The sequence below is a fragment of the Microtus pennsylvanicus genome, chromosome 5 (genome assembly GCF_037038515.1).
Source record: "Microtus pennsylvanicus isolate mMicPen1 chromosome 5, mMicPen1.hap1, whole genome shotgun sequence".
NCBI classification, from domain to species: domain Eukaryota; kingdom Metazoa; phylum Chordata; class Mammalia; order Rodentia; family Cricetidae; genus Microtus; species Microtus pennsylvanicus.
In genome coordinates, this window is record NC_134583.1 from 26,012,054 (window position 1) to 26,034,356 (window position 22,303).

Consider the following 22,303-nt stretch of genomic DNA (forward strand, 5'->3'; position numbering starts at 1 on the left):
GACATTAAACCTTAGACATCAAACTATTTACCCAGCGCTATACACTGAGGAGCTGCTGAGCCCACAAGTTTGTCCATCCCTAAAGTCTGTATTATTAAGTTATTGGAACTGTACTTTCTCAGTTGTAATTCCACCTGACTTTTCCAATTCAAATTTCTGTGAGATGCTTTTGTTTTCAATGCTTGGTCTTTTCATTGCTATCAGCTGGCTAGGCTCGCCCTTAGAACAGGTGAGTGAGACCTACGTTACCAAGAGGTAAACCTAAGTGTTTCATCCCCGACCACAATCCAGTATATTTGACATATAGGGACAATTAGAAACGGCACAAAAATAAACCCCTTTATGTTTGTTGTTATTCAAGTTCAAAAAACAAAACAGCCGGGCGGTGGTGGCGCATGCCTTTAATCCCAGCACTTGGGAGGCAGAGGCAGGCGGATCTCTGTGAGTTCAAGACCAGTCTGGTCTACAAGAGCTAGTTCCAGGACAGGCTCCAAAACCACAGAGAAACCCTGTCTCGAAAAACCAAAAAAAAAAACCAAAAAACCTCATTTGATTTATTTGATGAGTGGAAAAAAAATTAAAGACCATTGAGTTGTCTTACCATTTTATTTAAAAATGATGTTCAAACCCCTAAACAGTAAGAAAATGTTTCAAGCAGTGTGTTTGGAGCTAGCAGTCAAGGAAGGCTGCCTAATTACATGAAGAGCCCAGGACCTTCTCAAAAGACCTTTGTTCTGAGTTAATTAACATGAATTAAAACAGTGCAGAAAAACAACAGGGCGCTTTCCCATTAGGGTCAATTACTCAGCCCTGGTCAAGGCAGCAAAGAATCCCCCAGAGGAAAATCTGTCACTGCTGCTCACCTGTGAGACATCTATTGCTCAGGGGGCCGCACTACAGCTGGGAGCCTCGGCAAGGACAGCTGCTCCATATTGAATTTGCTGCCCCAATGGGCATGTGTCGTGGGTAGAGGTGAAGCAAATGCCTAGGCGGTCAATAGAGCTCTGAGCAGGGCCAGGACACATCCCTAGTGGTTAGGGTTGTCCAGGGGGCACGGCCACCTTGCCTGTTCCGACCTCAGACAGGCTGGACAAAGGGCTGAGTGGGTGGGTGGTTAGTACGGAAAGACCCTTCCCTTAGCAGGTCCAGCAGTGGAGGAGCGGTTTGCTAAGAGTTTGGTCTTTGGAGGGGCAGACTTGGCTTAACCTCTCAGAGGCACGTGACCGCCTGCCACTTCCCTCATCTCTAGCTTCTGTCTTTTCTGCAGTGGGGCAGACACTGTTTTAAGTGGGTAAGTCTCAGCATGAACGGGCTACGATCCCCTACACAAGACAGGTCAGTCTCCACATCAGCGAAGTTGATTGCCCACTCACGTCATCCCTGAGACACTTTGCCCGTTTTCCTGTCCTTTGGCCTTAAGTCAAGGTGGTTCTCCTGCCTCTGTTTCCGAAGTGCCAGACTTACAAGTGTGAGTGTCCCCACCTGGCTAAGCACAGCATGCTTTTCAGCTGGTGTCTTTTCTCTTTCCCTGTTCCTCTTCGTATTGCCAAGACCAATTAGAGTTGGGGGAAATATACTTCGTTCATCAAAAAAATTAAAATGGAAATAATAATTCTTAAAAAAGGAAAGAAAAAAAGGAATCAGGTTTAAAGCCATGTGACATAAATGTTTATTTTTCAGCCTTTCATTTGGCTGTAACATTCCTTTCCCAACTGAAATGGCATTTTCCTGACATTTGTCACGTGGTCAGTGAGGAGAGACATGAACCCAGATAATGATGGAACATTACCACACACATACCAGAAGACTTAATCATAATGCGTTAACTATCTAGCTGGGGTGAACTTGCTGGGGTGTGTTAATTTATTCCTTAATCCCAGCACTTGGTAGGTAAAGAAAGGAGAAGCAGGAATTCAGGCCATCATCAGCTACACCACAAGTTCAAAGCCAGCTTGGGAGGTCTCAAAAAATAAACAAACAAAACAAAAAAGGAAAAAAATAACAACACCACCAAAAACAAAAAACAAACCAGGAGGTAGTGGCACACGCCTTTAATCCAAGCACTCGGGAGGCAGAGGCAGGCGGATCTCTGTGAGTTTGAGGCCAGCCTGGTCTGGTCTACAGATCAAGCTCCAGGAAAGGCTCCAAGGCTACACAGAGAAACCCTGTCTCAAAAAAATAAATAAATAAAATAAATAGAAAGGAAGGGAGGGAGGGAGGGAGGGAGGAAGGAAGGAAGGAAGGAAGGAAGGAAGGAAGGAAGGAAGGAAAAAAAAAACAAAAAAATAACAAAACCAGGGGCTGGAGACATGGCTCAGCAGCTGTGAGCACTGGCTGCTCTTGCAAAGGACATGGGTTCAATTCCCAGCACACACACGGTAACCTGTAACCATCCATAAATACATAAAAACATCAGTTCCAGAGAATCTGATGTTTCCTCTGGCCTTCACGTGTACTAGGCATGCAGTACACATACATACATGCAGTCCACATACATACATGAGGCAAAACACTCGTGCACATAAAAGAGAATTAAACCTTTAAAGCAAAACCCTTTGTTGTCGTTCTGAAGAAAACCATTAACGGCTACAGATGCCGTCTAACTGGGAATCCAGCATGCAGGAGAGGAAGGGCCTTCTTCTCTCTTCTCACAGATCCATGACCTCCTTTCCCAGTCCTGTACTGCTGGACTTCCGCAGCACACTTCTGGGTTTTGAGTTTCATACCAGTCGTCCCATTTTCCTGATTCTCACTGAAGAGCACAGTCATCTGTTCCGTGCTACGGGCAGACCAGGAATTAGAGTCAGAGGCCTCGGTCTTCACCTGGTGTTGCTTGTGGAGAGCAATCTTTGTGAAACTTCATGTGGCCATAGAAGGCTTCTTGATTCAGAAAGCCTTTCCCACAAATATTGCAAGAGCCATGGCCACCGTCCTTGTGTGAGCGCCGGACGTGGCTGTCGTGGGCAGCGTGGGAGGCGAAGGACTTCCCGCAGTGCTTGCACTTGAAGGGCTTCTCGCCGGAGTGCTGTCTGATGTGCGTACGAAGGATGCTGGAAGCCGTGAACTTCTGCAGAGGGCGGAAAACAGAAGGAAAAGCTGAATCCAGGAGCTTGACAGCTCAACGAAGGGGTTCACTTCATTGTAATGGACAAGAAAGGAAGAGAGGGACTCTGATTTTAAGTCTGCGTAGAACATTTGTAGTCAACAGCAGTGACCTTAATTTAAAAAAAAAAAAAAGCACTGGACTGGGCAGGAGAAGCGTCTCAGCAGGGACCTGGCACCAAGCCCAGTGACCTATGTTTTGTCCCTGGGACCCACACGGAGAAGGAAAGAACTGACCTCCCCAAAGTTGTGCTCTGATCTCCCATACACCTCATAACACCGGTCTCCCCTCCTCCACACACACACCACACTAATAGACTAGGTGTAATTTTATTTATTTATTTATTTTGGTTTTTCTGTGGTTTTGGAGCCTGTCCTGGAACTAGCTCTTGTAGACCAGGTTGGTCTCGAACTCACAGAGATCCGCCTGCCTCTGCCTCCCAAGTGCTGGGATTAAAGGCGTGCGCCACCACTGCCCGGCTAGGTGTAATTTTAAAAGGACAGATTTTTCATCCTGGCCAGTTTGAGTGTCAGATACTGGAAACGAGGCATCTTCAGAGGTTGTCCCCAGACTGCTAGGTAAAGACGCGGACTGTCGGGCTGGAGTCAGCTCAGTCTTTGGGGGTTTGCCTTGCAATTTTGAGTCCCTGAGTTTCTTCTCTAGCATCATAAAGGGGGGAGGGGAGCACTGTCAACCTTAACCCCGGACAGTGTTACCCGAAAGAATCTAAAGTATGAGCCAAAACCAGCATGGAAGCAAACAGTCTGTCTTTGGAGTCTGGTAATGGCAGAATAGGGTCTCACTACGTAGCTCAGGGTGGCCTTGAACTCAGAGGCAATCCTCTGCCTCCCACACACTGTAATTACTGGCATGTTATCAGTACACCACACTCTAAAACAAGCAGTTCTGAGAGGACTTGAAGAGGAGTTACCTTACTGAGAAAGAGGCTAGTTTAAATTGGTTTTCTTTTTGTTTTGTTTTCAGTCTTTGGTATCCTCGACGGTGCTGAGATAAGGTCTCTCCGTGGTGTCAAAGCTGTCTTTGAACTCAGCATCTTCCTCAATGCTGAAATTACAGCTGTGTACCACCATGCCTGGCTTCAACTTTTGAGTATAGATTCACAGTCAGTTGTAAAAGGCAGTAGAGACTCGTGCGCCTGTTACCCCGGTACCGGTACCTCAGTGTTTACAATACCGTCGCACAATGGATAAGATGCTGACAGTGACAGATGCTAGGCGTGGCGTCGCTCACCTGCCAGCCCAGCACTCCCAGTGGAGGAAGATCGAACATTTCATGGCTAGTCTCGGATACATATGAATTTGGGTTCAACCTGTACTACATAAAACCATGCCCCAAAAGCGGTGGTGTGGGGGCAGACTAGAGAGCTGAATCAGCTTTTAAGAGTACTGGCTGCTCTTCCAAAGGACCTAGGCTTGATTCTCGGCAACCCCAGTTCCAGGAGACAACTTCTGGTCTCCTCAGACATCAGGCACACATGTGCTGCACAGACGTGTATGGAAGCAAAACACCCATACACATAAAATTTAAATAAATAAATAAGACTATACTTTTAGTCCAAGAATCTGCCCCATTCCCCTTGCAGCCATGGGGTTACTTTCCTTTTCCACTTCCTTAGGCTGTGATAGCCACAGATGTGTTTGTTCTAGGTCTCAAAATCTGGACAGGCATTGATCATGCAATGTGACCTTCTGGGACTCAACTTTCCCACCCAGTACAACTCCCAAATACTTATCAAAGGATGTTTCTCAATAGTTCCTTTCCTCTTTCCTTGTGTGATGTGCCGAAGCCAGGGGACGCATCCCAGATTGTCGCATGTGACACTGGACATAGGGTCGTCTCCAGATCGGGGCCATGTTTCTTTGCTATTGTTTATTTTTTGAGATGGGGGTGGGCTCAAAAAAAAAAAAACCTGGGCATGGTTTTGGTTTATGTTTTGTTTTGCAGTTGTGTGTATGTTACACACACGAGTACACACGTGTACATCGGAGGACAACTTTCAGGAACTTGCTCTACTTTTAAATCTGTATGTGTTATGGGGGTAATAGGGTAAATAGATGCCTGCAGGAGTTGGTTCTCTTCTCCCACCTTGTGGATCCTGGGGACCAGCTTAGCTGGTCAGACCTGGCGAGAGGCACCGTTACTGTTGCGCCATCTCACAGCCCACCTCAGGTAGCTTAGACTGGCCTCAGACTCACTGGGTAGCAGAGACTGATCTTGAATGCCTCATCCTCTTACATGTTGGGGTTACAGGCATGGGTCTGGCTTAGGCTTAATGCTTTTTTTCTCCTGGGAAATTTGGCATCTCTAAGACCCCCATATCGTGGTTTGAAAGAAAATGGCCCCCAAAGGGAGTAGCAATATTACAAGGTGTGGCTTTGTTGGAGTAGGTATGACCTTTTTGGAGGAAGCTGTCATGGCGAAGGATGGCTTTGGGGTCTCATATATGATCAAGCCCCACCCAGTGAGACAGATCACTTCCTATAGCCTGCAAGCCAAGATGTAGAACTCTCAGTTCCTTCTCCAGCACTGTGTCTGCTTCACACGCCACCATGTCACACTGTGATGATAGTGCACTGAGCCTCTGAAAATGTAGGGCACCCTAGTTTCCTTTATGGTATTACTGTAGGGCCTGAAAACGCCAAAGGACAGAAGTAAGCCTAGAAAGTAAAGCTAGTGGGCTTTTTCAGGGTTACACAGTCAGGTGAGCATCAATGGACCAGATGTTGGCCAAGGCTGTTCTCTTAAATTCTTTTCAAATTATTTTGCTTTATCTTTTTGAGACATGGCCTCACCATGTAGTCCTAGCTGGCCTAGATGTCACTTGAAATGGGTGCTGGCTGATAACCAATTGTTTACCCAGAATGGTTTTTAAGTCAGGGCTCACGCTTCCAGCTACAGAGGGCTGGCACCTCAGGAGGGCTCGCTCACCTTTGTACAGTACACACACTGGTACGGCCTGTCTCCAGAGTGGACTCGCATGTGCTTGTTCAGGCTGGACGACTGCGAGAAGCTTTTCCCACATGTTGAACACTAAGGAGGAAACAAAAAAATTGAGTTGAAATTTCATCCTCCCCCAACAATTCTGTCCCAACATTATGTTTTTCTGGGGATGAGAGAAGTTTTAAAAATCAATTACAAATTTATTTACTTGGAGAAAGGATTTTTCTTTTAAGTTTTTACTTTTGGTTTTTCTTTTTTTTAGAATTTTTTTGTGATGTATTTGGGTTTTTTTTATGTGCAATGGTGTGAAGGTGTCAGATCTCCTGGAACTGGATTTACAGACACTTATAGCTGCCACGTGGGTCCTGGGAATTGAACCCGGGTCCTCTGGAAGAGCAGTCAGTGTTCTTAACCGCCAAGCCATCTCTTCAGCCCCATATTTTTGGTTTTTTGAGACAGGGTTTCTCTGTGTAGCTTTGGAGGTTGTCCTAAAACTCATTTTATAGACCAGGCTGGCCTTGAACTCAGAGAACCACCTGCCTCTGCCACCCAAGTGCTGGGATTAAAGGTGTGCACCACCACTGCCAGTGAGAAAGGATCATTCTATGTAGTCCGAGCTGTCCTGGAACTCTTGCTGGGTATGCTCTGAGATCTGCATGTCTCTGACTCCCATGTCCATGCCTGGCTACAATTCACCTATTATTACTGGCATGTGTGTAGGCACGTGACATGGCCTATGTGTGGAGATCAGAGAAGCACTTGAGTTGATCCTCTCCTTCAGTTATTGGATCCCAGAAGCAAACTCAGGCTGTCAGGTTTTCGGGCCAAGCATTCGGGACACTGAGCTATACTGACATCCCAGGAACTTTATTCTGTGCACACCTGCGGATCACCAGGTCCCTGGCTGTGCTCGGCTTGCCTGAGATGGCATAGCTCAAGCCAGGCTAGATGCCTCAGGCCTTTCTCGGTGCAGAGATAACAGAGCTACCACACCTGGCCGGACAAAGTTGACAGACTCCATAGCTACACAGAAAAGCCCTATCTTCAAAAGAATAAAAAAACCAACCAAACAAAAAAGCTATTACAAGGGGTTGGAGAGTTGACTTGGTGGTTAAGAGCATGAACAGCTCCTGCAGAAGCCCCGGGTTCAGTTTCCAGCACCAACACTGTGGCTCACAACCATCTATAACTCCAATTCCAGGGACCCAGGGGCCTCTTCTCACATATACACATAATTTTAAAAAATACTGCAACAAAAGCATGTAACCCCATCCATTCTTTAAGGACAAAGTTGATTTTGTCCTTTGACCAAGTCTGGTAGAGCAATGGGTGTCTGGGATGGCAAAGAAAGACTCCCTGGGGACTGGAGAGATGGCTCAGAGATTAAGAGCATCACTTACTCTTCCAAAGATCCTGAGTTCAATTCCCAGCAACCACATGGTGGCTCACCACCATCTGTAATGGAGTCTGGTGCCCCCTTCTGGCCAGCGGGCGTACACACAGACAGAATATTGTATACATAATAAATAAAATAAAAAAAAAAAAGAAAGGATCCCTGGCATCATTGTTGCTTCTCATCCTTACAAAGACTATGATCTGTGGCGATGGCTTTCCTCCTTTCCTTGCTTTGGACCATTCCAGTGTTTCCTCTGTTCCAGTGCCAACTACTCAGTGCCTCACTGGGTGTGGAAAAAAATGTGCTGTTGCCTAATCCCTTTCCCAGTCTCCAGTAAAACTCATGGCCCTTCTGTTCTAGACGTGACCCCAAGCCCCCTCTGTTGTGTACTGTGAAGATGTGTCTCTGCCTAAGGCACCTTCTGATTGGTTTAAAAAAGAGCCGAATGACCAATAGCAGGAGAGAATAGACGGGACTTCCAGGGAGAGAGCCGAATTCGGGATGCATCTAGGCACTTGGGTGACACCAACAAGATGCGCAGGAAGTCGGGCATACAGAACGGGGCAGGTAAAAACCATGTGACAGGACATAAATTAATAAAGGTTAATTAAGCTACAAGAGCTAGGGGGAACAAGCCTAAGCTAAATCCCCTGCTTTCATAATTAATAATAAGCCTCCATGTTATTATTTCGGGTCTGGTGGACCAAGAAAGTCTGGCTACACTCCTCTTTTGGGGCACCTTTCCTAACCCAGGAGTCCACTCCTATCTCCGTGTTTCTCATTCTGTCTTAGGCCCAAATCCTGACACAGGCTTATCCTCACACAACTGCCTCTTCCACGGTACAACGGTGAGGCAGACCTCGGGTCCTCAGTTCCTCCCGAGAGCCCCTCTCCATGTGTTCAGGAGGATAGGGATGTGTGAAGACAGAATGCAAAGATGAACACCAAACCACCAAGCTCACCAGATAGGGCCGGTGCCGCTCATGGACGTGAAGAATGTGGATCCGGAGGCGATCGCGCTTCTCGAAAGATCTTTTGCAGAGAGAACACGGGAACTTCCTATCACCCTTGTCCACACAGGGAGTGTACTTGAGGTGCTTGTCTCTGTAGTATTTGTAGGTAAACACCTTCCCACAGCGTTCACACCGGTAGCCTTCAGCAGACTCTGTCAAAAACAGGGGTGCAAGTGCTGGAGGGTGAGGTAGCCACCTTCCCGCCTCTTCCCTTCCTCAGTCAGGACTGGAAAAACCACAAACATCTGGGTGTGGCGACGCACACCTTTAAAGCCAGCATTTGGGAGGCAGAGGCACACAGACCTCTTTGAGTTCAAGGCCAGCCTGGTCCCCAGGGCTAGTTCCGGGACAACCAGGGCTACACAGAGAAACCCTGTCTCAAAACAAACAAACGAAGAAAAGCCGGGCAATGGTGGCTAATACCAGCACTTAAGGAGGAAGAGGCAAGGGGATCTCTGTGAGTTGGAGGCCAACCTGATCTAGAGAATGAGTTCCAGAACAGCGAGTGATACAGAGAAACACTGTCTTGAAACAACAAAAACAAAAAACAAACAAACAAAAAAATTAAACAGAAAGGAAGGAGGGAAGGAAGGAAGGAAGAAAACATAAACAGACTCCAGAGCTGGATGTGGTGGCACACAACTCTGAACCCAGGCAGAAGAAAGCAGGATTGTACAACTATCTTTGGCTATACAGAGCATTTGAGGTCACCTTTGACTATATAAAACTTGTCTTGAAAAGTCAACCCCAATCCCCATTAAAAAAAAAAAAGGAAACTGAACTACAAATTCAAAAGTAACACCAGAACACCCATAACCAGCTCCCCAGGCTTCCAAGAGCTGTTCCCTCTGAGTTCACAGTTCATTGCTCTGAACTTCGTGGGAACAATCCCAGAGCTAGAATGTTCACATAGCAGAAAGGATGAGCTGCATGCCCATGGTGGGCACACCAGGGATCTCAGCACTGGAGAAGCTGAACAGGATGGCTGAGCTTGAGGCCAGTCAGTGCGGCACTGTCAGACAGACACATCTCTAAGAGAAAGCATCTTGCCTTCATTAGCTCACACCTAGGAGTCTCAGTCACAGTCACTGAGCAGAGACAGACAAGCCCAGAAGGGTTAAATCCGTTTTTGTCAATGGAGGAGGAAGGAAGCCGACAAAGTCAGAGGCAGAGAAATGCCAGATCCAGGTGTCCCTGTCAGGAGCAATGTCACCACCAGAGGCAGGAAGATCAAGGCTTTCAGGTCAGAAAAGCTATAGTAAAACTGTTTCAAAACAAAGACAACTCAAAGGCCAAACAAACAAGAGGTGTGAATGTTCTGGGGACAGGTGAGAGTCTCCAAAAGTACCACTTCAGATGCTCCAGATCCTAGCACCAGAGACCTGATGGTCTGCTCTCCAGGGAGCCAAGAGTGGGCCTAGGTGAGAATCTGCAGAAAAAGCATGCCTTTAATCCCAGCACTGCGGGGAAGAGGCAGAGGGTATTTGGTCTACAGAGCGAGTTCTAGGACAGCCAGAGCAACTCAGAGAAACCCTACAAAAAATAAAACCAAACAAAAATTCAAAACAGCCTCAGGAATCCCTGAAATGGCAGATTCACTAGACCCTCCAAGCTACAATAAGCAATGAAAGCTTGGAGTCCCTCTCGGTGACAAGGAAAACTGGGCTGTAAAGAAGACAGAGCCGACCAGCAGCCTGGAAGTCCACCACAGGACCCTGGAGAGGACACTCTCCAACCTGCTGAGCTGCCCGCAGGCTGCGAAGTGCTCCAGGGGTCCCAGCTTAGGGTGGATTTGGTGACTCACTCCACCTCCAGGCATGCTCTGTCTATTCCAATAGCCCATTTACAACAATTCCCAGTACACCTTTCCAACTGTTTCTGGGAAGGAGCCCACCAAATGCCTTTGAGAAAGGAATTTTTTTTTAAATGTTTATTTCATGTATTTTGTTGCATGCAGGTCTGTGTGAATGTCAGATTCCCTGTAGGTAGAGTTACAGGCAGTTGTAAACTGTCGTGTGGGTGCTGGGAATCGAACCCAGATCCTCTAGAACAACCAGCACTGTTCTCTGCCCCAGGGATTTGATTTTGGTTTGAGACAGGATCTCCTTGTGTAATCCACACTGGACTTGAACTTGAAGTTATTCTGCTTTAACTCCCAAGTATCAAGATTGAAGACAGGCACTGCTATGCCCAACTCTTAGTTTTATTAACCATCTCTAAAAGGATTGATCGTGGACGAGGGTGTGGGTCAGTGACAGAGCACGTGCCTGGCATGATTCAATCACCATCACAGCAGCAGACTAAGAAAGTCCTATCTGCAGAGAGCAGAGGCCGGCACTTGTAAATCTTCTCAATAAATTAATCTTTAAAGCTGCCTTCCACACACTGTCCAAAATGTATGCCATAAGCCTGGTGTGGTGGCACTCAGGAGAGAGATGTAGGCAGGCAGACCTTTTAATCATGTTAATTTGAGACAGGGTCTCCTCTGTAGGCCAGGCTGGCCCCACACTCTTTTTTTTTTTTTAATATTTATTTATTTATTTATTATGTATACAATATTCTGTCTGTATGTCTGAAGGCCAGAAGAGGGCGCCAGACCTCTTTACAGATGGTTGTGAGCCACCATGTGGTTGCTGGGAATTGAACTCAGGACCTTTGGAAGAGCAGGCAATGCTCTTAACCACTGAGCCATCTCTCCAGCCCTGGCCTCACACTCTTAATAATCATCTTGTTTCAGCTAGGATTACAGGCACGAACCAACATAAGTGACTTTGGGGTTTTTTTCTCTGTAAATTTTCCCCAGAGAAACCATCCATTAAGCTTTTCTGAAATTTCACTTTTCACATGTATGTCAACAACAGTCCAAGTGTTTTCTGGAAGCGATAGAGACAGACTTTCTTGGTTTGGTACTGAGGATGAGAGAATTTTGATCTCCATGGACCACAGTGACGGTCTTCTACAGCCCTGCTCCATGCACTGCTGGGGAAGTTGGAGGCCTCACCCTCTACCCCATATCCTCAGCTCCTCTCCATCCAGATCATGGAAGAGCCTGTTCATCACTTCCTGCCTGGTCAGCAGTGACCAGCCTGTGAAGTGCTCTAGTTGGCTGCTCTCCCTCTGCCCTGTGGAGACTGCAGGCTCATTCCTGAGCAACCTTTCCTAATTCAGTCACATCACCTTCCTCCTTCAATCTGTACACACCGGGAGCGGGAGCCTGGAAAATTTAGGAATTTATGGTTCTTCTCTGCCCTGAAGAATATAGGTCTAGCGGGAATCCAGGCATGTTGACCGTCACCAATTTGCATGTTGTTTGACCTGCTCTTTGGATCATGTATGAAACTATAGCGAAGCTATCTTGGTATCCATACAGCACTTTACATTTCCCCCCACCTAGTAGGGCAGTAGTTCTCAAACTCTCGGGTAGAAATGCCGGTTGGACAGGCGATTTTTAGGACTAACTTTCAAGGCATACACTTTAAATCCCAGCATCCCGGAGGAAGAAGTTTGAGGCTAGTCTGGTCTACATAGCGAGTGCCAGGATAGCCAGAGCTACAGAATAAGACAAAAACAAATAAATAAAGTGTTCAAACTTTGGGGGCCAGAGACAGAAAGATCAGCTCAGCCATCCTGAGCCACATTGAGACTCTGTCTCAGGCAAAACAAGCAAAGAAAACTCAAGTTCGAGCCTGGAAATCAGCTCAGAGGCACAGCACCTTTGTGGCATTCTAGCATTAGTCTGAGGGCTCAGTAACCACTCTTCTCCAAAACCCATCAAAATCTGGAGACTTGTCCCCATAGTGGGTGAGTGGTCCTTTCAGTCTCCTTGCTACTCGGATGAGATCCAGGGGCCAGCAGCTTCCCCTGGAAGCTGAGCAAGATGGATACAGTCTCAGGCCCCATCCCTGACAAGAACTAGCTAGCATCTCTACAAGATCTCCAGGCACATACCCCCCCAAAACTTAACCGTCAGGAGCACCCCTGTAATTCCAACACTTGAGAGGCTGAGGCAGAAGGTTCTGAGTTCAAAGCCAATGTGGGTTACAGCGAGACTGTCTTAAAAAAGAAAAAAAAAAGGGATGGTGGGATTTGAACTCTGAAACCTAGTCCACTGTTTTTTCAAATTTACAACAATTAAAATTCATCTTAGGTGCTGGAAGTGAGGTTTTTATTGTTGTTGTTTTATTTTCTTTGAGACAGTCTCACCATGTAATTCTGACTAGACTGTAACTTCACACTGTTTAGATCAGGCTAGCCTCAAATTTAGTTCTGCCTGCCTCTGTCTCCTAAGTACAGGGAACAAAGGCTTGTGCAGCCACAGCCAGTTTAGGGCCCAGATGTATGTAGCTCTGATCGGTAGAGTATCTATGTAGGCTGCAAGAGGCCTCAGCTTGAGAAAAATACAGTTTGAACTGGACACCCTGCTCCACATAATATATCTCTATAAAACAAAAGCTTAACAACGCTTAGTATTTCTTAAGTGATTCTCATCAATATTTTCTTTTCTAATTTCTTTTTTTCCCCTCTAATGCTGGTCTCGATCACTAAATTGATTTTCCACCTTTAGTAGATATGGCAGGCCACCACTTGAGAAAGTTGGCCTGAGCAGGGATGAATCAAACTGGCTTACCCACAGAACAGTGCAATATCTTCATTAAGTGTACTTTTATTCTCAAGGAAGGGTGGGGGTTGGGGAGACAGCCTTGAAAAAGAGGCTGTAGAAAGATGGTGACGTCCCACCTCTGCTGGGGTGGGGAGGGGTGTCTCATTCTTACAAATCCCCATAATTTGCTCTTCTGGATTTTGGTTGGGAGCCTTGAGGGAAAGAACCCAGTTCATACACTAGTAGATTCTCCCTGGACAGGGCAGAGGAAGGCACTCACCCTCAGAGGGTGCAGACAGCTGCTTGCCTTGCTCAGCGGCCTGGAGGCTCATGGGAATTTCCAGAAACTTCTCATAGCAGGATCCATACCACACAAGGAGCTCCTGGTTCTGGCGGATCTCTCTGCAGCTCTCGTAAAATATCTGCCCCCGGTGCTGCAGCGCAGCCAGATTCTGCTCCTCGGGGAAGCGTGCGCAATTGACATAGGACATCCAGTTCCCAGAACCTTTCCCGTCGATAAAATGGCTTAGGCTTCCGTCTTCAAAGATCTAAATGAGACAGGAAGTTTGTTGCTTGTGTTTATTTTGTTTGAGATGGCGTCTTGCTATGTACCTGAGTCTGGCCCCAAACATGTGCCTCTGCCAGTTACCTGACCTCAGGGACTATAGGAGCCCACCACCGTTCCCAACTATGCATGGACTTTTGTTTTTTAATTGTTTCTTTATTGCTTTATAACCAAAGTTCCTACTACAGAATACATTTCCATAAAATCAGATTTCCATATCAGAAGCACCATATATATTTCCTTAAGCTTAAGTAAACAGTTTGCAGACAGAGTCTCATGTAGTCAAGGTGGGACTTGAATTTAAAATATAGTCAAGGATGCTGGGCTGGGGTGGTGGTGGTGCTTGCCTTTAATCCCAGCACTGCGGAGGCAGAGGCAGGCAGATCTCTTGTGAGTTCGAGGCTAGTCTGGTCTACAAAGTGAGTGCCAGGATAGCAGGGGCTGTTACACAGAGAAACCCTATCTCAAAAAAGCAAACCAAAGCAAAACAAAAAAGCAAAAAGGATTCACGCCTTTATCCTTTCCTTTTCCTTTTATCCTTGTGTTTCTATGGTTAGCATATGTTAATACTATAAGCAAGGGTAAAGGAAATATATAGGTTTATTTAATCTCAGCTCTTTAATTTTATTGATTTTTATTGAGCCCTACATTTTTCTCTGCTCCCCTCCCTGCCTCTCTCCTTTCTTTCATCCCTCCCCCAAGGTCTCCATGCTCCCAATTTGCTCAGGAGATCTTGTCTTTTTCTACTTCCCATGTAGATTAGAACTATGTATGTCTTAGCATCCTCATTGTTGTCTAAATTCTCTGGGATTGTGATTTGTGGCCTGCTTTTCTTTGCTTTATGTTTAAAAACACTTATGAGTGAGTACATGTGATACTTGTCTTTCTGTGTCTTGACTACCTCACTCAAAATGATGTTTTCTAGCTCCATCCATTTTCCTGCAAAATTGAAGGTGTCGTTATTTTGTTCTGTTAATCTCCGCTCTTCAAAGGGTGCCGATGGGCGCTCTTATGTCTCAGGTACAGACATCGGGATGGAGCTGCAGCTCAGCTTTCCTCGCGGAGCAGCTTCCCGTTCTCCTTTCTCCTACTTCACTGGAAGCAACTGTTGGATTCAGGTCTTCCACACTGCCTGACCTCCAAATCATCCACCTAAACTATGTTCCAGCGAAGCTCAGGGTCAGGGGATTGAGGAGGTTTTAAGATATCTGATATAATCTGACGAATGGTTTCTATAAATGAAACCTGCTGCTTTCTCTCCAGCCCCCCTTCAGACAGGCACTAACTCAGAAAAGGCTGGGTTTGTTTTGTTAATCGACTAATTTCATAAGAAAGTAATATGAAAGTTTAAAATTTTTCTTTCTCATCACATGCGTTTAATATATTTAAAGCACTGGGTTTGTCTGTAACTATAACCTTGTGTGGTAATTCCTTAAGTGTATGTTTCGTGTCTATCCTGTACAGATTAAAATTACTTCACCCACTGCCAATCAGATTCCTGGCACAGTGTGGGTACTGTTGGATTGAACACCCATTGTCTTTCTCAGCAGGGGGCGAAGTCCTTCAGAGGGACCAGCACCCCACCCTCAAGTCTCCCTCCCCAATTAGACCCATGGGAAGGAAGCGCACTCACCTCCCACATCCTAGAGTTGTCCCTGTGTGTCTTGACTTCGCTGGCATTGACCACTTTACCTTGAAAGGGTCCAAATCTCACTCCTTTGGCAATGACGTCACTACAGAATATGCCAAAGTGCGGGGTATCACCGAATGCTGTCTGCTTGAGGCAGAGACCTAGGTGGACCGAGGCAGGGGAAGAGAGGATAAGTCGGGTGCTTCAGCATTAGCTGTGGGAAATAAATCCAGGCAAGGAGAGCAGCCTACCTTCGGGAAGCTGAAGGGAGTCTTTGTCCAGAGTTTTAGGAAGACGATTAGACCCTAAAAAAAGACAGCCTTAAATTATTCTAATTAAAAATTAAGTGTATGATGAGTTGCCTTCCTGAGCCGGTTTGTTTGTTCAAATTCGATGTGTATCTATCCTTTATTGTTTTCTTGCTCCTTTGACACAGACTTTTTGTACACAGTTTTTCATTTGAGACTCAGAACACCCTTTGGGCAAGGTTTAGTGGGCAAACTTGAGAATCAGGGACAATGCTCTTCAGAAGCCAAAAGCTGTGGGGTTTGTGTTTCTGGAGGCTATCATGTAGATACTTCGTACATCCCCCCAAAGCCATTGAGGGAAATCATTTGGCTCCTAGGCGTCAAAGCTCACTGAAACCAACCTCAGGAATTACACAATTAATCGAGGAAAAGCCAGCCTATGGCAGGAGCGCTCTTTTTAACGCTGTGTGGGCCAGACCTGTTCCACCCCACTCAGACCCTGAAAGTGGTTTTACTTACCAGAGTTGTCTGTGGGGACCAGAATGCCTGAAATCGCGTGGCGTACGCCCGCTGGGTGCCCCGGGCTAGAGATGACCCCATACAGAACGAAGCGCAGTTCCTCCTCGGTGAAGTTGAAGCGAGGAAGAGGCAGCTCGGCCTCTTGGTTCGGGGTCTGAGGGACGGATATAGACTGGGAGGTCTTCAATCCAGCAGGGAAGAGGGAAGCAATCACCGGGGGTGGCAGAAGTAAATTTTCAGCTCCCCACCACTGGCTTCTGTCGCTTTGGCCGCCAATGGGGACCAAATTTTCGCTGCTGGGAGTGCGCCGTATGTACTCAGGGCTGTCTAGAAATCGTGGTACCTCAGGAGTAAAGTGAGGAACTGGGTACCATGGTGACAACCTGTTGTACCAGGGCAGATTGTAGAGTGGCTCGCTCTGCACAGCCAGACCCGGGTTCAGCACGGGAGGAGCCATCTGAAAAGCATTGAGAGGGGCCACCGCCTGGGACGCGGGCATTGCTGCCGCCAGCTTCCCGAATGGCTGAAAAGCCTCCTCGGTGGTGGGGAGGTTCCTATAGTGACTGTAGCCCGGGACGGACGAGTAGTAAGCAGTCAGGTGCTGGGGGCTGCTCCGGGGCAGACTCTTCGCCTTGTCCTGGGACTCGCTGACAGCCGGAGGCGGTAGGGCCATCGCAGGCAGAGCTCCACGGATCTGCGAGAAACCGAGGCTGCTGAGAGCAGGATCCTAGGTGGTTTTATCTTCTTTCCTTTTCCCACCCCAGCCAGCCCCAGGTCAAAGTTAATGGACAAACTTCCCAATTCGATCTTGCCAATCCTAACTCGGATAAACAATGCAAAAGGCACAAAAAACAAACGCCTCAAACCTCTCACGAAAATCTGCCTCAATCTCGCCCTCCTGGAAGGTGCTAGTTCAGGTCGCCTTTTCCTACGCTCCTGAAACGACCTTAACTAAGAACTGTTGGTTTCTAATACCCATTGTCCTCCTGATCCCCAACCCGCCTCCGGCAAAACGCTTTTCAAGTCCTCCTCAGTTCTAAATTTCAGTTTAACAAAAACGCTTCTCCTGGACTTTTAAGACCCTTTTCCATTCAGATAACTAAGGCAAGATCGTGCACAGGCTTCGGAGCAGGCAGTGGCTCCAGGAGCTCTTGAGTCCCCTCTAGAGAGAGAAGAGGTGTGGGCTCTGGATGGGACAGTTCAGATGGGGCTCCGAGAAGATTCGGTGCTCCAGGACGTTTGGCTAGACCCCAGCAGTTCCTGGTGGTCCTGGCAGCAAGGAGAGGAGCCGCACGCTTAGCCCCTCCAGAGATCCGCGACCAGTGCCCTCTCTCGCCACCTCAAGTCTCTCTCTCGGTAAACCCAGACTTCTCAACCCAGGTCTCCTCTTAGAACCCAGCGACGGCAAGACCCAGGCCAGGCAGTAAATGGATGCTTCGGTTGTCGCCGAATTTCCCTCCGCTGCTGTCTTCCTAGCCCTGAAACGCTTCTGTCTTAGTGGCCACGGGGCAAATTCACCGAGGCTGAGGAGCTAAATCCCCGTCAGGGTGCGCGGCTCTCAAAGACAGGATCAATGAGTCCAATAAGAAAACCAACCAGGGTCGTGACTCTCAGAAGTTAAAGAACACGGGGTCAGGAGGAGAGGTCAGCCACCACGCAGGACTCTGTCTATCTCCCCTGAGCCTCGGAAGGCGTCGAGCTCCAACTCCAATGCAACTCGGTAGGTAGAGAGCAAAAAATTCAACGAAGTTAAAAAACAAAACAACAGCAGCAGCAACAAAAAAAAAACAAAGCAAAAACAAACAAACAAAAACTGCAAAACGAACTTCGACAGCGTTTGTCGCTCACCTTTCCAGGCCGCTCTAGAAGCCTACAACCCTAGGGGGTCCCTCCGCGCAGGCGTCAGGCACCTACCTCCAGGCACTGGTAGGGAGGCACCCTACACAGTCTCAGGACCTTAGGCTGCCGAAAACACCCGAGAGCTGCGCCAGCTTTACGAGGGAGTGTGCAGACAGGGCCTCAGGCCACTTGGAGAGCGCGACCTTAGCAGAGATCAGGCCCACGAAGATCCCCTGATAGTCTTCTCCACGCCCATTACAGCCATTGGCCGGGGCTCCGGATTCGTCCCTAGGTCCCCAGAGATCACCCACTTAACTCCACAGTTCCCTGGAATCCTGTGAAGAGCGGTGACCCATCTTGCTCTGGCTAGCACTGTTGCTGCGCCAGGCTAGCGGTGTCAGGGAGCCAGAGTGTGGCAAATGTTGCCCTGGGCCAGAGTGTGGCAAATGTTGCCCAGGGTCCACAATAAGCCCTTCTGTGTGCACAAACGCACATACCACACGCGCGCGCGAACACACACACACACACACACACACACACACACACACTGAACTGGCGTCGTTGAGTTCCCAACAGGGGCCCAATAAACTCCTGTACGCTCACACACATTGTACCCTAAAACCGGTGTAGGAAGCTCAGAGAGACCAATAAGGACAACCCCTACCCTCAACTCTGGACTGGCGTCGGGGAGATGAAAATGGAGAAGCCTGCCCAAGGTGTCTCCAACTCTCTCTCTCTCTCTCTCTCTCTCTCTCTCTCTCTCTCTCTCTCTCTCTCTCTCTCTCTCTCTCTCTCTCTCTCTCTCTCTCTCTCTCTCTCTCTCTCTTTCAGCCGGCATGGAGTCCGGAGCTATCCTAAAAGCCAGGAAGAGGCGCCTTACAAGTTCAGAGTGGGGCACCTGAGCTGGGTGAACCCTGTGTTCCTGAGGCTTCTGAGGTCCCAGGGTCCTTTAGCAGCTTTTACTTCTCGGTGACCGACAGCCAGTTACCCCACACTCACCTCCTCAGCTGACCCCCCAGAAGACGGATTGCGACCTTGACCCGAGGAGGCTCTGAGAACCTAGGTCCGGACTCGCACCTTAGACTGCATTTTTATTCCGCTTGCTAGCGCTGAATAGAGAGAAAGGAGCACTTAAACCCATTCACATTCGCAGATCAAAGCACCTAGGGTGGAGAAAATCACGGCGTAGCTGGTGACCTTGGCCAAGTTCCTCCTTCACACCTGTAACCTCGGCTCTGAGGAACAGGGTCAGTTACCTGCCTCAGGGAAGGCTGTGGTAAGTGGTGTGTGTGTGTGTGTGTGTGTGTGTGTGTGTGTGTGTGTGTGTGTGTGCGCGCGCGCGCGCGCGTGCAAACTCTCACCTCAGGACTGAGAGTGTTTTGATTACTATTCATAGAGCGAGGTTACGTGGGAAGCATCTACTGCCTGGGCGACCCGCACGGAGTTCCTAAAGCTAGCGGAGAATGGTGGTCCTCTCGGTCCCTTCAGGGTCTGGGTGAACTGTTACTGCGGCTCGTGTTCCTGGGGAGTGAGCGAGAACAGCAGGAAGGTCCACGACCTGAAGGCTCTATGAGCTCCTGAGGGCAGTACTCTGCTCTCCCTCGGGCTGAGTTCCACGCCAGGTCCCCAACCGCGCACGTCAAACACGCTGTGGCGACGGCCCACAAAAGTTCACAGCCACATTCATTTCAGTTGCGGGACAGATCCCAAGTGCGGGGAAGGGCTGGCTGGATTTTCCCAAACGAAGAGGGAATGACGCTGGGTCCCGCCGTTTCCATGGGTTCACACACAGCACAGGTTGGCCATCCTAAGGGCCCAGTACCTCTGGGAAAAGGTCATTTACTAGAAGGAATAAAAGTTCGGCAGAGGGGTCGTCCTCAGGAGCGCCAACCCTGGGCTTCAAACCTCCTCTCTTTTACTGCAGTATTGTCTTCCCATTCTGGTTTAAATAACTTCTGCGGGGACGGGGGGGGGGGGGGGGGGGGGGGAGGGGGGGGGAGACACCTTGGTGTTAAGTCAACAGGAGGTATTCAAGTGTTATAACTTTTATTAGCAGAAGCAACAGAAACCTTACCTTAGAGACTTTTGTAAACAATTAAATTTGCTAAACTTGAGTTCGAGGCCAGCCTGGTCTACAAGAGCTAGTGCCAGGACAGGCTCCAAAGCTACAGAGAAACCCTGTCTTGAAAAACTTAAATAAATAAATAAATAAATAAATAAATAAATTTGCTAAACTTGAAATCATTTTATTGTAAGACTGAAAAGAAAACATTATTATTGTGTATTTGGTATCTGTGTGAGTGCTGGGACGTCCAGGTGTCGTCCTCTGGGAATCAAGGCTTGCATGGCAAAGCGATATAAAAAGCATGCCTTTAATCCTAGGACTGGAGCAGCAGAGGCAGGTGTCTGTGAGTTCAAATCCTGAGTTCGATCGCGTCTACCGCAGTGAGCTCTAGGCCAGCCAGGTTACAGGAGAGAGACCTCACTGAAACAAACAAACAAACAAAAAACCACAAAAGCTGGTCCCCAGCTTTGCTCCATCCATTATAGAAAGAATTCTGATGAACAGTTTAGTTACCTCTAGCCCTAGCAATTAATTGGAAGACCAAGACAAGAGGGTTGGAAATTGGAGTTAAGCCTGGGGAAAAGGGAAAATAGCCCCCTAGAAAGTCCCTTCCCAGCGCATCCTTGCCTCCACTCCCACCAACAGCAGCTGCATTTTCTTCTTTCCCCATTGAGGTTGCCCCGCCCCCCCCATTCTCCTTCATACAAATGTAATCACACAGTAAGTATTTTCTCCCTCTCTCTCAAGAGAGTCTCTCTGTGTAGCCCTGGCTGTCTTCTCGCTCTGTAGACCAGGCTGGCCTCAAGCTCAGAGATCTGCTTGTCTCTGCCTCCCAGCGCTGGGGCTAATGGGAGTGAGGGACCACTGACCCCGTGTTATCTTTCACAGCGTGTTAGCTTTCGAAGTTGGGACTTAAGACTGAGGATTTTATTTAACACATCAAAGCAGGCCTGGCTGCTAGGTTCTTTTTGCAGCCCTCAGTCTCTGCTCCTTACAGAGCCCTCCGGTCTAGCATACTCCACCCACTACCCTAAATTTCTTCTGTCCTGGGGCTGGACTGCTATTCCCTATATAGTTCAACCATTTTGGTTACCCGCCCTCTGTTTTTGTTTTTGTTTTTTGTTTTGTTTTGTTTCTCTGTACAACAGCTGTCCTGGAACTCACTCTGTAGACCAGGCTGGCCTCAAACTCACAGAGATCCTCCTGTCTCTGTCTCCTGAGTGCTGGGATTAAAGGCATACCTCGCCTTCTTTGTACCTTTGACCTCCTGGCCCCCTGCACCGGGTTCCCCTCCTCACGTGACTCAGGGTCACATCCAATCCGGACTCCCCCAGATGTCCTTGACTCTGGCTATGCAGATCTTCCCCTCCCCCATACCCAGGACTACTCCTATTCCTTTCCTGGGTTTCATTTACCATAAAACAGTAGGTAACTTTAGTGACCTGCCAAAGCCTTAGCCCTTTGGAAGGGAGAAGCTTTTAAACATCCTGAAGAAAGCAAACAGTTATCCCCCCACAGGCACCCTCCACTACAGGGGGCTGAATTCACTGATAGGGCCTCTGTGCAGTACCCATTTGTGAAGCCCAGGGTTTAATCTCCAGTAGGAATGAGCCCCAGGGCTTCCTCTCAGCCTACACCAACCCTTAAAGGCTTGCTTTCTCAAGAGTGACGGGACAGCTGGTAAGACACTCTCTGTCACAGCCTCAGTGTTTGGAGTGGCAATCTTGTGATGATAAGAAAGGTACCTCCTCCAGGTAAGGTGACACAGGCCTTTGATCCCAGAAGTTGGGAGGCAGAGGCAGGAGGATCTTTAAGTTCCAGGCCAGCCTGGTCTACAGAGGAAGTTCCAGGATAACCAGGGCTACACAGAAAGGCTCTTGTGCTTTCACGAAGCTGTAGCAACCACAGTACATATTCAGTTTGCATCCATATCTGTCTCCACACCTTTTCTTTGATAAGTGTTTTCAGTTTAAGCCTTCTATAATGGCTGGTTTGGACTTGTTCAGGTATTGGGTTTGGGTGATTTTGGTGTTCAGTACTTTTGCAGGAAAAAAAATCGGACAATTCTCTTAATATCTAGACCATACTGGATGCTACTAGGAACAGAGAATTTAAAGAGTCTTTGACCTTGACTAGGATAGCATGTCTATTTCCAGAATACTCCAATATTTTAGGTGCCCCCACGGATTGTTTAGTATTTGTGTATATTAGTTACTGTGTTCTCTTTTTGTGGTCCACAGACCTAGTCCTAGGACAGCCAGGACTACACAGAGAAACACTCTAAACAAAACTACACACACACACACACACACACACACACACACACACGGGTGTGTGTGTGTGTGTGTGTGTGTTTGTAAGCAA

General features: G+C 47.9%; 1 protein-coding gene across 1 annotated transcript; it reads right to left on the bottom strand.

Moving 5' to 3' along the window:
* Positions 1-2,803: 2,803 nt before the first annotated feature.
* On the bottom strand, positions 2,804-16,708 carry Prdm14 (PR/SET domain 14). Its single transcript, XM_075974607.1, has 7 exons — positions 16,036-16,708; positions 15,520-15,573; positions 15,272-15,429; positions 13,354-13,621; positions 8,423-8,625; positions 6,053-6,154; positions 2,804-3,067 (listed from the first exon to the last, which is right to left on the bottom strand). Exons 1-7 carry the CDS (start codon positions 16,706-16,708, stop codon positions 2,804-2,806), a joined length of 1,722 nt encoding a protein of 573 aa, XP_075830722.1.
* Between the last annotated feature and the right edge of the window lie 5,595 nt (positions 16,709-22,303).

Excerpts from the sequence above, each read along its gene's own strand:
- Prdm14 (XM_075974607.1), bottom strand. The coding sequence starts at position 16,708 with ATGGCCCTACCGCCTCCGGCTGTCAGCGAGTCCCAGGACAAGGCGAAG. Across the intron at positions 15,574-16,035 it reads GGTCCCCACAGACAACTCTG|GGTCTAATCGTCTTCCTAAA; the intron begins GTAAGTAAAACC and ends GTCTTTTTTTAG. Across the intron at positions 13,622-15,271 it reads ACAACTCTAGGATGTGGGAG|ATCTTTGAAGACGGAAGCCT; the intron begins GTGAGTGCGCTT and ends TGTCTCATTTAG.